At 39.1% G+C, this 17,996-nt stretch overlaps 1 protein-coding gene across 1 annotated transcript in view; it reads right to left on the bottom strand.

The window, feature by feature from the left end:
- UNC5D (unc-5 netrin receptor D) overlaps nucleotides 1-11,563 on the bottom strand; it is a 135,351-nt gene extending 123,788 nt beyond the window's left edge. The window contains exon 1 of the mRNA XM_052701824.1: nucleotides 11,439-11,563. Within this exon, the coding sequence (XP_052557784.1) occupies nucleotides 11,439-11,493 (55 nt within the window). The 5' untranslated portion in view covers nucleotides 11,494-11,563. The remainder of the gene's footprint in view (nucleotides 1-11,438) is intronic.
- Between the last annotated feature and the right edge of the window lie 6,433 nt (nucleotides 11,564-17,996).

Genomic DNA, 17,996 nt, shown 5'->3' with positions numbered 1-17,996 from the left:
AAACTGTTGAGAGCATTACAAAAAGTGACACGAGACCCCCAGTCACCATTAGGAACTGAATTTGAAGAACAGATGTCGGGTACTTGAAGACTTCAGACTAGGAGTGACACCACAATAGTCATCATCTATATGACATGGCCTTTTATGTTTGACAGCATAATAGATGCCACAATAGCAGATGTCCAGGCAAGGAAATAATAGTTAGAGATAACTGAGAATATGTGGACTTCTATGAAAGAAATAAAACACATCAATATATCAAAGTAAGCAAATGTTTAGAAAAGGAGAATTTGCATGATAAAATGGAAGAGGAATTTCTTCATAGGAAGAATCTGGTTTAGGAGAACAAGAATGCATGAGAAGAAAATTAGAGCAAAAATTGAGAGAATAAATTAGAAGAAAATTAGAGAAAATCTACAGACTATGGTATCACATCAAATATCGCAATCCTCTTAGCACGGGGAAATGCAGAAGCTGGAAACAAAAACAGTATGAGCACACATCTAAGGGTTTTCTCTTTTGAAAAACATATTCAATGGATTCTTTGTAGTAAATAGAAGGTGTTTATCACAAGTGCCACGGTCCATAGGTCCCTTCTCCCTTTGTCACCAAACCTAGGCTGAACCAGGCCCAACGGTGACAATAAGTAAAAAGTTTGAGGAAAAAAAGGTACTGAAACTGTTGCTGCATTATCTGAAGAAATTGCTAAGAGAACACAAGCAGCACGTTGGCCTTGGAAGGCACGTTGTCATGAAAAGACACTGTTCAGATAATCCCTTCATTGAACACCCTATGCAGTTTGAAAACCATTTGTTTCCTCTCTACTTTTACCACCTCTGCAGGTCCAGGTGGACAGGCTGTTCAGCTGGGGTTTCAGAGTCCAGTTTGGAGATTGCAAGTGTCCTCAGAACCTGTCTGAAATGCAGTGCTATTAACTGAGCCTTTTGCAATTGATTTTAATGCACTTTGGAGGATTCTTTTAACATTAAACTTATTGAACTGTGCTTAATATCTTCACTCAGTTGCATTACAAGGTAGCAGTGTACCCATCTGTGCTGAATCCCGGGATGGAGGCCCCAGTTTATAAGATTCCTCCAGTCCTTGCTACCCCATGTAGAACCAATAGCATTCACAAAGCTGGCATGGCACTTATCCCTTTTTATATTGCAAATTAAATAGACATGCTTCACTGCTGTAGCTCAGCAAACTGAAGTGAAAATTCACTCTTGAATGTATAAATCAATTTTGGTATGTATTTTGCTCCTAGATGCTGGGCTACAACACTGACAAACACGGTGTTGCCTGACAAGTGTCTTATAGAAAAGGGGAAGGATAAAAAATGGTAGAGCGGGTAGAGGGGAAAAGTAGATACAATTCCTCTGTGTTTTCATTTACAAGCTGTTTACTAAAACATCTAACATCTCCAGCACGCTCTGGTGATTGGCATTATCTGCAATATGCTCATAGCAGCTGGGAAGGGATGTGCCTTCCCTTCAACCCCTCCCCATTTCTATTTTCTTTTAGATGGCAAGAAAATGTCTTCCCCTTCAAAGAGCATTAAAAATCAGTAATGTAAGGGAGCAGAAAGACTAGTGGGCTGCCCATTCATTCCCTATGAATCATCCTGCAATTTCTTAGTTTGACAACTGTGCCTCATATATTTTAATATCAGTTTTGAAAGAAGAAAGCAAGTCAATTCATTCCTTAACAGCTCCCTGTAATTTCAGCTCGCTCTTTACTTATGTATGAAACTGACTTGGGTGGAAAAGGTTAGAGGTAGATGAATTTCAAGTTTCAGAGCTCAGGAAAAGCCAATAAAATGTGCAATAATCTTAATGTTTGGGCTTCACTGAGCTGCAAACACCTTTTATATTAACTGATAAAACACCACAAATGTTGCAACAGATGCTTTGAGTTTTAGGAGATTTCCTGAACTCCTTTGCAAACTCCGTTACCCAGCATTTTTCTTTCTGACAAGCAGACTGGCAATCTGTACCCATTAAATCATAACATCCATATTCCTGCACTCAGAACATTCAATTGACGTTCAGCATTATTGTTCTACATGCATAAAAACACAGTTAGTATAATTTGTATGCTGAAAGATGCATATTTTGAGTCACAAAGAAAGAACGAGAGGCAGGAATAAGCTGGAAGTTCTTTGGGCATAATCCCTTTCTCTATTTTACAGTTTTATACTTGCAGGTACTCACTTTTCTGTGAGTTAGTTGGGTAGATATTTAGGACCCAATCTCCTGCTGACATAAGCCAGCATCACTCAGCTACACTCAATACAATTACATCTGTTTACTCCTGCAGAATACCTAAGGCTATATTTTCCAGGCACTGAGCTAGCAATACGTGTATTTACCCAGATAATGGCATAGTTCTTCCTGATTATCATTTCTCAATTTTATTTAAGCCATAATGAATTTGGCACAATATTTTGTTATTCTTCTCTCCAAAAGTTCAAACGAAAGCTTCCAGCCACTGTGTGGTTGAGCACACAATTGTGAGGAATAAAGAGAGGTTGCTCTGCTTTCACTGCTCTCCATAGCAGACTAATGTTATTAGGATTAAATGAACCAGCAGCTTTGTTTCTCCTACTTGCCTGCACTTGTGCCATCATCTTGTGCGTTTTGTGTTCCTGCACCATTCTGACTATGCTGGTTTCATTGTACCATCTGAAGTAGTATTTATCATCTGCAAGGTCATTCCTTGCTTTGAATTTTCATGCACATGCACGGATAAAAATATCTAATGCGGGGTTAAGATACACTGCTCCTTTCCTCTCCTTCCTACCCATCACCTCCCACTACTACTTTATGTGCCACATACAGCAGCAATGGTTCTGAAGAACAACACTGCCAGTCCTTGCACCATGAGGCTTTTCAATGGATCATAAATAACGCTATAAAAACAAGAAAAATAGCTTCCAGGAAGAGAGAAGGGGGAGTTATTGAGTTGGTGGAGATGCAGAGATTCTCTCCCTTGTAAGCTGCCAACCACACTTCTCTGCCCATAAAGTAGGACATAACAGAAATATCAAGCATGCCTGAAAGAATGGGCAGTCTATTTTGATTCCCTACTTAAATAAACTATTCAAAATTTAGAAAACATGTATGAGTTGTTCCTTACACTGCAGGATTTCTGCAAACATATCAGAAGAGAAAAATTAGCAATATTAAATACTACCTCCTAAGTAGCCTGAGGCCATCGATTGCCAAGCTACTAGCGATTCAGTTCAGTGTCTGCAAGAGAGCTATCAATCACAAAAACACTTGCTTTTGTATCTGTGCTAAAATCCATATACTTCCACTCTATTTTCTGGTTTATTATATCTGAAGCCATACTTCCATAGATCATCTGGATGTCTTTAATGCAGCCATCATCATTTCATGAGATGAAATTACACATATAAAAACTCTACTCAGACTGCATGTCTACCGTGGTTATCTTACACACAGATTTACCTGGTAGGACAAAACTGAGGAGGCCCACCAGGCTGAAATTCTCTCCCTTTTTCTTCTTTTTCTCCCCCCTAGCACCAGCTGGGGGTATATCCTTCCTATCATGTCGTGTGGCCCAACAGTAGCAGAGCACTCCATCACATTACACTTCCCCACTTCAAACCTGGCAAGCAGCCTTTCGTATCAGCTGTTGTTGTGCTGCGTCTGGCTAAATCTGATGGAGAGATTTTGTGTATTCCATTCCTGGACAGAATAAGCATTTCAAGGTTTCTTCAATGAGAAATGTACTTCTAATCCTTATGACTTAAGACAAGTACTTGAAAACACTGCCTGAGCACCACCAGTCTACCATCTAGAAAGTGAGTGAGAACTTGAAACAAACCCATGAAGTTTATAACCTGTCACTTTACGTATCAGAGCTTGGTCAATATTTTAAGCATTATTACTTCAAATTAAGGGCTACTATTGAAATGCAATTTGATTTAGATCAACCAATTCAGTAAATAATAACAGATAATTGTCACAATCACTCCTTCTCCTGTGATTTTTAATCTGAGTTTATATGAGAAAGTTCCATATGGCAGTTCTTTCATCCTTCAGGACAGGGAAGGTGCTCAGAAGGATTATGTGATGTCTGAAGAGATTGCTAATGTCTGTGTTTTAGGCAACAGGAACCTTCCAACAATGCATCAATTTGGAACTGTCCGCAGACAGGCACAACTGTAATTCATCATTTACTTTCTCAGGAAGAAAGAGTTTTCTGCAAAGACAATTATGGATGAGCACAAGTAGTTGGTAATTGGGGTTAAAGATTCTGCAGGTAATTCATTACCTACAAATCCCTCTCCGTAGCTGATTACAATTGGAGGTATGAGAAATACTCTTGACCCCTGAATTCATTGGATCTTCGTTTTGCATTCAGAAGAGAAGGTCTCATTTAGGGGGTACATATATACATGAAAATTGATTCTATCTAAAACAACTCCACATTTTGAAAACTGTACCTTGTCAGACTCGGATAAACCACAAACTACACAAAAAGAAACTATTCTTAAAAATTTCTAAAACCATCTCTGACACAAAAGTTGCAAAAAGCAACAGAATGTCTGTAGGCTGTATGTGTTCAAGCCAAGGCAGAGGTCTTTCCTGAGACTGTACATTACCTTGGGAGAGAAACAGAACTTGAGACTCTCAGTTTGGGAATTTTAGCAGCAAGGCACTGTGCCCTCTTACATTTCATGTATTGAGCAACGCTACAGTGAGTTGTCCCTTTAATTTTACTATCTTTCCTGTGCTACATTTTGCATGAATGTGCATTTTATGGATTTAATGCATTTTGGCAAAGCTCATTTATCTCAATGATGACAACACTGAGAGTCGGGAATGAGCGCCACTGATAAAATACTCTTTCTGCTCCTGAACATTGTTGGGATGCTGCATCTGGCCTGAGTAAATGGCAGTCATTATAGCTGGTACACCAAGATAATGATATGCTGCAGCCAATTATGTCATTCACTCGCTCTCTAGCCAATTAGCTCTCCCTGCCCCTATCTACTGGGTCCAGTGAGGACTGTTGCCAAGACCGAGCAAAAAAATTCTTTAGCCTTGGAGAATATGCATGATGCAGTTGTAGTCAATTTCCAGCCAACTTCAGGAATCTAAGGGTAGAGACAGACGACCACAAGCAACAAGAACACTTTTCTTTTTGGAAAACAGTAGCCCAAGAGCATTTCAGTTAAAAGTAATTTGGTGCTATAAGGTGTCAGATTCATATTTACATTGAGGCACCTTTATTTTTCATACCTGTATCCTAAAAATGGACACATATTTCTTTTACTCACTAAGTATGTTCTAGACACATTGTTAAGGACCAATCTTTGCTACTACGATCATTATATCTCCTACAAGGGTGGTTGGTAGCACACACATTTACTGAGCTCCCATCGTCACTGAAAACCTCAGTGCCTAACTCAGGTAGGCATCACTTCACAGTAATTCACAGGCAATTCACCTGTGCTACAGGAAAGGATGGAGCCTGGTTCCACCTCTTCTAGATCCCATTTAAGTGCTGACTGCCACCAAAGATGGATCTCTTCCTGGAGATCACTCCTTGTGGAGAATATTGTGAGCCTACAACACCAGTAAGCATTTGCCATTTATTATCTTCCTGTTGCAATAATCTTACTTAGCTTCACTTTCCTGTGTATTTCTTAATTGTAACATCTGTATATTCATTGATTATAGAGGTGGATAGAAAATTATGGAGAGATTAGCAAGATCACAGCAAGAGCAATAATTTCTGTCACTAATATTGAGAATTTTTTCAGGCAAAAGGTTTAACAGGAGTTGCTAGCTTTCCTGTAGTGTTCTCTTCACCAGGATACTGTCTTAAAAAGGCACACACACACAAATTAACCAGCAGTTGAAAGTTATGTGCAATACATCTTTTTAAACTAATCAAAACTTCACCAATCTAGCAATACGTTAAACCACTTAAAGTCTGCCCAGAGTCAATAGTAATTACAGAAATTTATCACAGTTGCCAATCATGCAGCTCCAACCCAGGGTGCCTCTTATTGCTAGACTGCAGTTTGCCAGCCTTGATTTATTTCTGTAGGACACCAAGCCTTTGGCAGCTGGAAATGAGACTGCTTACAAGATTGGACAAGAGGTGTTCCATGTGCTAGGAAACGAGTCAGTCAGTTGGCTTGGTTTGACTTTCCAAACAGACACTGGGACCATTTTCAGATTCTGATTTTCTGCAGCACAGGGGAAGATGCCAACAGGTCCTCTGAACCAACTACGGTGCTCAGAATAACCTTCAGTGCTTCTTCACTACACAGCAGATGTTAAATGAATGCCTCAAGTTACAGGAATTTCATTAAACGTGAGAATCACACCTCTCTTATCAATACAAGCCGTGCCAAAAAAAAGAAGACAAGTCTCCCCAAGGGAAAATTCAGTCCCTGCTTGGCCAGGGCTTTATTTCTTCCTTGATTTTCCCTTCAGTCTTCAGGCCACATACAGCACGAATAGATACTGTGAGACAAATCTCTAAGCACCCATAAGTAAGAAAGGGTGGAAAGGAGAGATGAAGATATGGACAAAGCCACTTAAAATAAATTAGAGCACCTCCCTAGAAACTTCACTTTCACATTTCCAAAAGCAGTGCCCTTGAGTTTAAGCTTCTGTAGCGCCTGCATTTTCACTCAAGGCTCAGTAAGCTTACCTGCTGATTTATGTACCACAAGCTGGATTCTGACCCAGTGCCAGCTTTACACGTCTGTACACTGACATGTGGTGTGAATGTCTGTGCTTAACACTGACAGGAAAAACACTGAGGCATGGGAACTGAAAAGCAAAGGGACTGAAGGGTATCTGGGTATATATTGGGTATTTGGGATTCTGGCTAATTTAAGGGAAAAATTGAATGACTTTCTCTTTCAACTTCCATATTAATAATTTAAAAACAAAATAAATGCTTCCAAATCGATCTGTATGAGTATTTCCACTGAAACAGTGTAAACATAAAAACATTTTTCTGCAGATGATCATTAGGCTGCTGAAGCATATTTCATTGGGCTATTTTTGATGTACAAACAGCTTCTCAACCAAGCAACATCTTAGGAAAAATTATCTTTATTTTTTTTTTCAGAATTTTCAGAAATGGAAACAAAATCATGAAATTGCTCAGCTTTGGAATGAGTGGGAATCAAAGATTGCTATGCTGCTGAAAATAACCTTTGATGATGTTAAGATTCGTGGACTCAAACTCGAAGGCTGAAAGGCAGCAGCACGGCCATCTGGATGGATGTGTGCAATAACAAAGGTCACAAGATCCTCATTAATTTTTGTTTCTAGCTCAAAAGCACAATTTGAGCTTAACTGTTTCTTAGAAAGATACGAAGTCTTCATTTAAGAAACTGTAAGTACTGGGTTGTTGACCTTGGCCCTGTATGAGGCTTTACATCCGGGGTTGAAATCCCATCTTTATTTCTTTTTCTTTTAATAAATTAAAGGCACATTTTAAGTAGTTTCTGATCATTTACCCTCCTGTGTAATTAGATGCACAGACTGTAACACTGTGGTTTCTGTAGCACTAAAACACCTGGGACAGTCCTCCTCTCAGCCCTCTGTGTTTACAAGGGAATTTTTATCTGACTTTATTCCACTAAGGGCTCTGGACCTTCTAAAGTCCAACTGCAATTAGCTGCAAATGGCTGTGAATGAGACACACAGAGCAATGTGTGTAATGACTAACCTTCCACGGGCTCATAAAATATTTAGCAACTCAGTATTGCTGCAAGTAGTTGTATTAATCTGAGCCTGTGCATGCATGTGCACACACAACAAACAGTAAATAGGGATGAGAGATAAGTGAAAAGATCATTTCCTATTTATCCAAACACCTCTTTCTAACCTTCCAGATGTGTTTGAGAGTGATGCAGGGTGTAGATCTTCACTGCCTTTGTAATCTCTCCTTTTCCTGAAGCCTATGTGTGTTTTGCAATTAATGCAGGTAAAGTAGGACTGGCTGTGAGACTCCTTTAAACAATACAACTGTTTCCATGCAACACTCCCATATCTCAGGGTATCCTCCTCAAGTGTACACTAACACTAGCTATCTTACTAGAAAGGAGAGTGTTCAATTCATATAAAATGGTATAGAATGGCACAAATGGCAACAATCACATCCTTTCATCCAAAAATCAGAACATCAGAGGAAAAAAAAACCCAACATTTGTTTAATCCTGTCTTATGTTGTCTATCCTGTTTGATAGAGATTGAGCATGAATAAGGGAGGGATTTTTATTTATTTTTGAATATTATTTCATGAATTCAGGATTAAAATTTAGTCTAAAATCCTTTTCTCAGGAAAATTCTGCCTAAGAAGCATCTTCTCTCTTCTTGTTTGGTTGCTGCCTCTTCTGTAGAACAGGCTGGCGTGATTAATCCAAACAAGAGGGATTAATTGGACAACCTTCTGTGTCCTGCAAGCAGCTCAGGGAATTGGCAAACTATTATCTGCTCAGATCCTCTATTTCATCACATGAATCACCCTGCCTTGAGCATCACTCTATATAAAGTGAAAATGGAGAGGCTGCAAAGTGTCTCTCCTTTTTATTTATTGTGAGCACTTCTCAAAATATGTATCCACTTTATTATTTTTCCCCTTCCAGTCCAATTATTCCATGTTCTCAGAGCTGATTTTTCTTTGTAATTCACTTATTTTTAATTGGTGTGGAGTTCTGAGCTGCACCAGTTTTATAGAAATGAAATATCTGAAGAGCAGTTGAACTGTGTCTCTTTACGCCTCTGTAATTTCTCTTACTTCAGAAAGAAAATGTGCTTACTGCCACCGATCAGTGGATGTGGAATGCCTTAAAATTGCTGGGCCAAAACCAAATGTCATTTATTACCCATTTTCTTAAGTTAGGAGGTTAAATTCTGATGTACGTTATCTAATTTTGGAGCAACTCCAGTTCTAACATGTTGACCACATTTTTTTTCCAAATTTTGCATGTGTGTGGGTGCATGTTTATACACAGTCACTAAAGGTCAACAGCTTTCTGATGTTAAAACCATTTAATTTTTTGTTTATGATGCCTTGGCAAGGATTCAGTGCTCCAACTCTTGTCAATGGTTGCTGCTAAGAAGACCTCATACAGTACTTTAGCCTTACTCTGACACAATTGATATGTAAGTTTAGTTACCCTTTCTACCCCTTCAGTTCTACTCTTTCTAAAATTTACTGTTTGAGTTTCTGAGTTGCAGTCCAAAAAAGTTTGCTCCAGTGTCCAAATGAAATTAGTTGGAATTGTTCTGCGTATTTTATGGGACATTGTATCAGGCAGTTAATCACATTCCAGTCACTAGAAATCCTATTTACCCTTCTGGATTCCTTTTCCTCAGTATGTGAAGATATAGACAATAGTATTATCTGCAAAGTGCATATTGTGTACATTAATCCAACTGCCAATGCTGCAGAAGGGTCAACTGCTTCAGAGAGAGCAAAGAATAAAGTAGTACACCATGGGCACAATTCTTTGGATTGCCAGCTCTATGCAATAGATCACAGGGGATTTTCTGTAACTACCTTGAAAAAGATACTGAACGGGAGGCAAGAGTCCATTACTGGCAGAAGAAAAGGCCTGTCAGAAAACCCCAGGCAGCAAGGATGTAGCTAAGATCAGTACAAGAGAAAGTTTCTGCAATCCATCAAGAGAACTGTGTGCAGGTGACCCACGAATCACCTCACACCATTGTACTTTGCAGCAGGCAGTCCTTGTTGGAATTGCCCCTCTGGGCGATGAAAGCACTCTATGTGACACCTGCGAATTTGCCCTTTACTGCTGCAAACCCAAGCTGTTAAATATCACGCTCTTTTGGCTGTGATTTACTCTATTTACGGCCCTCCCTCCATCCAACCTTTCCTCATCACAAGGGATCAATTCTGGACATACAACAAAAGGCAACAATGGTTTTAATAAAAAACAGAAGGACGGGAAAGATTGATTTAGCCAATGAAGATATGCTGTACCAATGGAGAAAAAGAAAGTGGGCAGACAAGAAAGAATAATAACGATAAAAAAAGCACACTGGTGGCATTACCAACCCACATCTACAGTAGATGAAATCAACTGCTTTCTTAATATCCCTTGTTCGTGCTCTATTCAACAACTATTCTAATTTAAAGGTAAGTATCTAAAGATGTTCCTAGTCTTCTATTTGACAAGAAACTACTTCAAGGAAGAAGTATAGTCCTGTAAGACCTATAAGTCGTGATGTAGAAAAGTTAATTTCTCTTGTGACCTCGTGAAAGTCTTCCTTAACTTTTGTGTTATTCTGTTATAGCTAAAAGGAGGAGAGTAAACAATTCCAGGCCTCCCAATGTACTGTCAAAATTAAGTCCACTCAGAACTCCTTTGAGAGTGTTCTGAAAATATGACCGCTGAAATCTTCTTTAACATAGAGAAAAATGTGCTATATCTGAACATACAGTTATTACCAATGCACATTACTATAAGTATTTACAAATCCTTTTCTCTTAGAACCTTACAGCTCAGTTTCCATAATGGCTCAGAAAATATAAACTGTAGATACATATACATATCTACCAGAAACCCCCCATCAGAATTCCAATAGTGGAACTAATATTACAGTACAAATACGGTCAGTAAGAGAGAGCAATAAAACAGATTACCATATATAACTGTCTCTCAGAAACCAATTTGCCTTTTATTACGCTCCTGAATGAAATTATTACATGATCTATAGAATATTGAGCCCTGTGATGATTCAGGACAGAAAGGCATGATGCTGTACCATTTATTTTTTTATATCTACACAGTTACTGTCTCCTTACTTAGTATTACACTTTGCACACTGAGAGTACAGAATACTGCAATACTCAGCTCCACTACTGTCATTAAGTAATTACTCACAGGACCATGAGCATCACTGTAGTAGCCATGGTCCAAATCATTTGCTCGTTCTCAAGGCGAGAATTTCTAACAAAGAACACACACTCATTTATTACCTTGAACTGAGTACTGCAGGTGATACATATTGGAAATGATTTTGATCACCAGAACAACAAACTCATTGCAAAAAATCATGCAGACAGAGGTCTGCTCATACATGATGGAGGTATAAGGTTCAGCAGAGCTGTAGATTGATTATGGTGAAGCTCAAATGCACCAGTCTCTTCACCCTCACCCATGGAATGAGGTACCCAGAAGCTCTAGGACCCAGTCCCAGCTTACCTTCAGCCTTGATAAATACTACAAGTAATCTTTCTTTTTGGTTAAGCAAATTCACTCCTGCACTGTTGTAGGTATGGAATTGGATGAAACCTGAACTAGATAATTTCACATATGACACGACTTCCGAGTGATATAAATTTCATTTCATAAAGCAGGAACATCACAAGACATACGTTGCTATAAACAAACTGATAAGAATTACCTGTGAAATGGATTCTTATTTCAGGCACTACTTGCTCAAAAGTCCTGCAAAGCATGCAAGCAGAAATCAAGGATTTTTTTGTTTTGCCATGTCTGTCAGCTCATCGGGGTCACGCTGTACAATCTCCTGCGCCAGCATTCAGCCACCTTGCCATCTGTAATCATCTGCAAAACCAAAACACGTTCTCAAGTTAAATAAATCTTTAATAGCCGGAACCCGCGATGTCGTCTCAATGTGCACACAGCGATGTCTCTCTCTCTCAAAAAGCAGTGCCAGAAAACCATCAAGAAGTGCATAAGTCAGTCTTGGAATTTGCCGCCATTCGTGCGAAACAAATGTGTTTCTCTGCACCCTCAACAGCAATGTACTTTTCAAAATAGCCCATGGCAAAATTTTCAAGAAAAATTAAGCTAACTACCAGACAAATCCGCCTTTGGCAGGAGGCTTTTGATTTCATGCCTTTGAAGAAACATTATACTCCATGGAAGAGAAAGAAGAAATACCTGCCAGAAGAAAGTATCCTTGTTCCTTCCTCACGAGTCCCATATGTATGCACAAATTCATCAAAGTATACATTTTAGTAACTTAGAATTTCATCAACCCTTAAGAGGACATTTTTGAATAAATAAAAACAGGTTCGTTTGACTTTTTAAAAAATTTTTTATTTTATTTTTTTTGCACAGAAGCATTAAGGTCCAAAGGTTTCAGTGACAGAATCTTAGACGTTTTTTATGTGGTTCATATTCTTGTGGACTTGAATTTATAATGAAAGAGAGTGGAATGCTGGTTTATCAGGTAGTATGGATGGCATCCATTTCTGCTGCAAAGAGGAAGTAAAGCTAAGCTGAGTCTTAACTGGTACCTAAGAATGATCTTTGTCTCTTAAATACAGATTTTATCCATTTGGATTGTAGGTTCTTAAGAGCAAGGATATAGCATGTATATTTGTGCATGTAACAAAAACATTATCACCTTCAAGTTTCTGGAAAATATATTAATTAGCGTCATTTTGAAGCATTAAAATAACCATAATAAATTGAACCTAATTTAAGGCACAACTGTTAATTAAGTGCTGTCTATTACTGGAGATAGAGACATAATATTTTCCTCCCCATCTTTTGGTGAGATTCAAATCCTCCTCTTATTTGTACCCTGAGAGTCTACATTAATTCCTGTGGAAATAACAGAACATTCCAGATTCATTTCACTGAGCTTAAAAGAAAATGTGGCCCTTCTTACTTAAGCATGCACCAATTTTGTTTAGAAATGAATTTTTTTTAACAAAATACAATATATTGTAATGGCACGCACTCTACAATATAGAACTCCACAATGGGAAAGCAGAATGGGAAATTTAGCAGTGTAATTGGAGAATGTAGATGAAACGTGATTTGGTCACTGCAGAATTTTCATTTTGCTTGGATGCTGTGTAACTATTTCGACCTTTCTGTTACCCACCTACAAAGTAGAACAAACTCTGAAGGACTCAAAGCCTTTTTAGAAATTCAATTTGTGTAAAGCAAGGTAGAAAAGCTTTTAAAAAAACCCAACCCTTGCTATTCAAAGCATGAATGCCCCTTCAACCTAGTTTTTCTATTGAATTTTCAGACTCTTCTTATGAATACATGTCGGGCACTCTGGCATGCTGCTAGGTTAAGGGTTCTCCTACCTATTGATCTCAGTACAATAAGAAGTAATCAGAGCTACTGAAATTTGATTTTTATGTGATGGAAATGTGCTGAATCATAGGCTTATTGTTACAGCTGTGTGTTTCAGAAACATTTATAAAATGGGTAGGAAGAGGGCTAAATCAAATCATATTCAATGCATGTAGGATAAATGTCTTTAGAAGGCACTGAAGGGTCATCAGAAACAAACCCTGTATGGAGAAAGAAGTCCCTAAGACAATCATCAAAAAGAGTGTGGGCAGTAGAAATGCACAGAAAAAATTATGGAAAAGGTGATGAAATAGTAAAGTACACAGTAAATGTAATGACATAGCTAGAGAAAATAGCAAGTCACTAACTTGCTATGAGAGTATGAATTTAGAAGTAGATGTAGCCATTTGTACAGAGAATATGCACCTATGTAGGAGAGGGATATCAGATGTCTATATATATGGTCTATACATAGATCTAGTTACACTTATAAATCCAATGCACATTATTTCAGATTGACAAAACCAAATCACTGTGGAAAAAAGTCAACAAATGCAGCATCTCCCCCATGCTGAGTCTCAGTTTTCCGTGGTAAGCAAGCTTTGCTTTTCATTTAAAAATTCAGATAGGTTTTAAAACTTAGTATCTGTTTTTAAAATGCAAAAATACAAATAGTAACCGATTCTCCATTACTTACCCATTACTTCTATTTCTTTCTCTGAGCTGGGTTAGTGTGTATAAATACTTCATGAGAATCTTATTTATAGAGGCTCAGATAAAATGAAGCTTTGAAACCAAAAATATTAACTCTGGGATCCCTGGTATAATTGGTTGTCTGTAAGTATGAGTTAGAATGGAAGTACATAAATACATCATAAAACATGATTTAGGACAAAATGAAAATTGTAAAAGCTGAAGGCCATCATTTTTTAAAACAAACAAACAATAAGCTCAGTTGTATCTAAGAAGAACAGAAATATGATTGGTTTCCTTTCTGCCAGGTTCACAAATATGATCAGTATAATTTGAAGAACACTCTGGGTGACAAAGATTAATATTATTGTTAATATTATTGTTGTGATTATGTATTAGTGGGGCATCATGATGACACACAAATTAAGTACTATTAATTAGCTTCTACATTTCACCCTAGAGATGGCATCATTTCAGAATTTGCTAACAAGAAAACTAATTAGTGTTAACTTAGCTTAGATGATGACTTCTGTGGTCTGGATATCTGCCCAGAAGGGGCAGGATGCAGATCCTCGAAGCCATTTCACAAAGGTCACATATTCACGTAGTTCTTCATAGTCAAAGTGCACGGGAGAACACATCAAGGCCTTTGGTCATATCGATCTCCATCACCGGTAGTGGCAATTCCAAACCAGCTCCAAACTCAGAGCATAGATAGAAGTGCCATTGCCCCTACATGGGTCCTTCCTGCTGCTGGGAGCTGCCAAAGTTTGCAGGCAGCAAAGAGTGGCTTCTAACGAATTCATCTGTTAACAAGTACTGCTTGCTATTTGTTGGGACATTTTGTGTGATTACAAACCCGACAGGAAAACATCAGTCTATTTCATTTCTTGGTGTGAAATGATGAACACGGCTCTATTTAACAACAAAAGCCTCAATTAAAAGAGGTGAGTGCTGGCATTTAGAGATGTGGGTGTTGGTGTTTTTGTCTCTTGCAAAGTGGCTGAGAAACTAAACCTTATATTTGCTAATAGCTTAGAAAGTGAATTGCATGTGGCCGTGGAGTCTCAGCTCCATGGGTTTGAGCAGGGCAGCACAAATGGCTGCAGGGAGCAGCTGTGGAGGTCTGCGCTAATGGCCAGCCCACAGGGAGCAGCCTAAGGGAACTGAAACTGCAGCTGCCAGCTGAGAGGCAAAGAGACACAAACAGGAATTTCCATCCTTTGGGTGACTCTGGACCTTCTACTCACTTGGGGAAGGTGAATGCAGCTTGCGATGTGACTGTTCCAGCCTGCAGGACAAGAAGATGGCACTGAAGAAGGCAGAACCTTCTGGAACAACCTGGGCAGGCCCAACCCCACACATCCTGAGGGCAGGCAGGGCTCATCCCCATTGGCTGGGGGGAGGCGGGATGCAGCGCTATTGGCTGGGGCCTGCTGTGGAGGTGGGCTCAAGTGCAGGGGCACGAGGCACCTGAGGGCAGCCGCCATTTGCAGCCTCTCACAGCAGCAGCGCCATGCACTGTGTGTACTGCAGTCTGCTTAACCACCTTCTTGTTTCTTGTTCTGCTCCCTTTGAAGGGCCACCGTTAGCTCTTAAAAACAGGCTGGCGTTTGTATAATCGCTGCTGTATTTTCTAGCGGCACTTTGTAGGAGACATTAATGTGCTGCCCAACACCAGCCATGGCACCGCACGCTGCACGCATCGCTCCTGCGCTTTATTTCTGTGAGATTAGATAATTGATTGTGCTCATCCTGCGAGTGAGTCAGAGCCCATCAAGACAATTGCTTGAGCTTCAAAGGGCTTTGTAGAAAGAAATCCCATGTATTGATTTGTTCAGTAAAACAGGGCTTTCAGCAACAGGAGCTGCATCTTTCCAGAATGGTTCTAAAAGGGAGGAGAAAACAGAGCGGCTTTGGAGGTGATGCTGGAATGCTGTGTTCCAGTTGTGTCAGTGTTCAGACAGCACTGCAAAATTCCACTTTCCGTTTATTCTTATGGAGGAGCAAGAAACTCTCCTACATATTTTTGTTTATATCAGAATTTAGTCAAGCCTTCCTGTTGTTGCTGTGCTTATGCAGCCATACCAATGGAAAAGCAGAAGTTTCTTACAGATGTGAGAGTTTGAAAGATCTCCATTTTTAGGCATTAAAGCACATCTCTATTCAGAGGCCAGAGCACATCTCTTGTGCTTTCTTAAGAAGGAGATGAGACCTTGGTTCCTTGGAGCACCCCTGGCACAGCACTGAGTTTCACTTGGAATTGATGCAGTCGGTTAAATACAGGCTTATGTTTTGTTTTCAAACCATATCTGTACTGTGTGTACTCTCTCCCATGAGAGCATACATCCTCAATGCTCTGTGTGCACCAGGAGAGAACATCGGTGTTCAGTGTTGTTAAAAAAAACAAAACCAATTCATCTCTCATATAATCATTTTCCTTTAAAAACTAAGTTGGCTATACGAAATAAGTAGATGTAAGTTATTTAATTCCTATTTTACTATCTGTTTTCTTAAATTTGCAGTGTTCCCCTCCTACACCTCCTTAAAAATTGAAACAACAACAAAACCAAAGGAGGTATCAGGAGTGTTAATAATTGATGAAGTATTTGTAAACCCTTAGCAAGTGAGCAGTCAAGTGACACATGAATAAAACATTTGAAAATACATGTCTGTCTGACAGCTAACAGCATTCTGAAACCAAGCATAAAATACACAGGTATTATATTAATGCAGTATGTGTGTAACATGAAAAGTAAGGCTGGAGGAAGCGCCAGACGTTCGTTTTGTTTGTATGTTTTGGGCAGGGGAGGTTGCCTGCGAAAGTACTCCAGTGGTTCCTCTGTTTGAAAGCCTTTCCAGAGGTCTCAGAATAGTTGGGATCTCATCCTTTCAGCTGAATCCCCTGTGCATAGCTTCTGCATTGCTCTATTCCTTAATAGTGAGATTAATACACTCCCTGGCATGGACTTTATACTGATACAAAAGCTCTTTTATTGGCATTACTTCTCTCAATTTACTGAAGTAATATTATCATGTTAGTACTATTTCACTATTATTTCACCATAAAGCTTTTGCACAGCCATGCACACATAAATCTCTGTTGCTTCTCGCCATGCCGCAGTAAGTGCAACATGAAAATCATGCACGCACGTAATACAGAATGCAATGACTAATAAATAGGTCTGAAATTGACCTGAAATAGCCCACAAAGTACCCACCTTGCCCATTTGCAGATAGCACCTTCCTCTTTCCTTCCATCAAATAATCAGAACATTTCTTTACAACAGTTTCTAAACAAAGAGATAAGAGGTGCATCTGCTCTCAAAAAAAAAAAAAAAAGGCATTAAGATTTCATCATACTGTCAATGAAAGAAGATTTAATTAATTTGCTTTACCTATCTCAGCTTGCATTAGACAAACAGAAGAGGGCTTTTAGGGAAGAATATTAAATGTAGAAATTGAAGCAGAAATTACTGCATAATATCGAGCATGTTAGTTGCCATGGATGGGAGTGAATCAAAATTCTAACATCTGAACTCCTCCATTCTTGAGAGAAATGATGGATATTGAAATGAACGTTAAAGGCAGAAAACCAGTGACTTCGTACTGGGAAAAAGCATCACACAGGAATTTCGATGCTACACTGCAAAATATAAAAGCATCTTTTGGTTGAGATTTTTTTGAACGCATGTAGCCTGCAAACCATGAAAAAAGTGTTCTGAGAGCCACAGTCACACATTTCTGTTGAGAAGCTTTGCAGCCACGCAGCGCAGAGCTGTCATTGCTGTTTCCTCTAAAAGGTCATCAGAAGCTCACGAGGTGGTGCTTCCATTACACTCCTCTCTTTTTGTGTTTCCATTTCGAAGTTATAGATTTCCTATACGTTTCAATTAGTCTTCCCCCACCTCAGTTAAATACATCGCCGGGGTAGCAAAGGTTGAACAGAGCGACTGCAGAAATAATTACTTATTTGATAACGGGAGTCTTTCAGTGGGGGCATCAGGTTTGACTTTTATAGTGCAGACATTGGCAGGGGAAAGGGAGGTATAGGAAGAACTGACAGAGCTCTCATGCAGTTTTGATCACAAGTCAGAAAGCATGTTTAGCTGTCAAACGTACTGTTAGAGAAAGCCACCACAAAGGAATAAAAGGATGGAAGAAGAAAAGAATCCCCCTTGCTCAGGAATGTTTGTACATTTTAAAT

The sequence above is a fragment of the Tympanuchus pallidicinctus genome, unplaced genomic scaffold, assembly GCF_026119805.1.
Source record: "Tympanuchus pallidicinctus isolate F22 unplaced genomic scaffold, pur_lepc_1.0 scaffold41, whole genome shotgun sequence".
Taxonomy (NCBI): Eukaryota; Metazoa; Chordata; class Aves; order Galliformes; family Phasianidae; genus Tympanuchus; species Tympanuchus pallidicinctus.
Note: the sequence above shows the minus strand (reverse complement) of the source record. Positions and strands in the feature narration are given on the sequence as shown.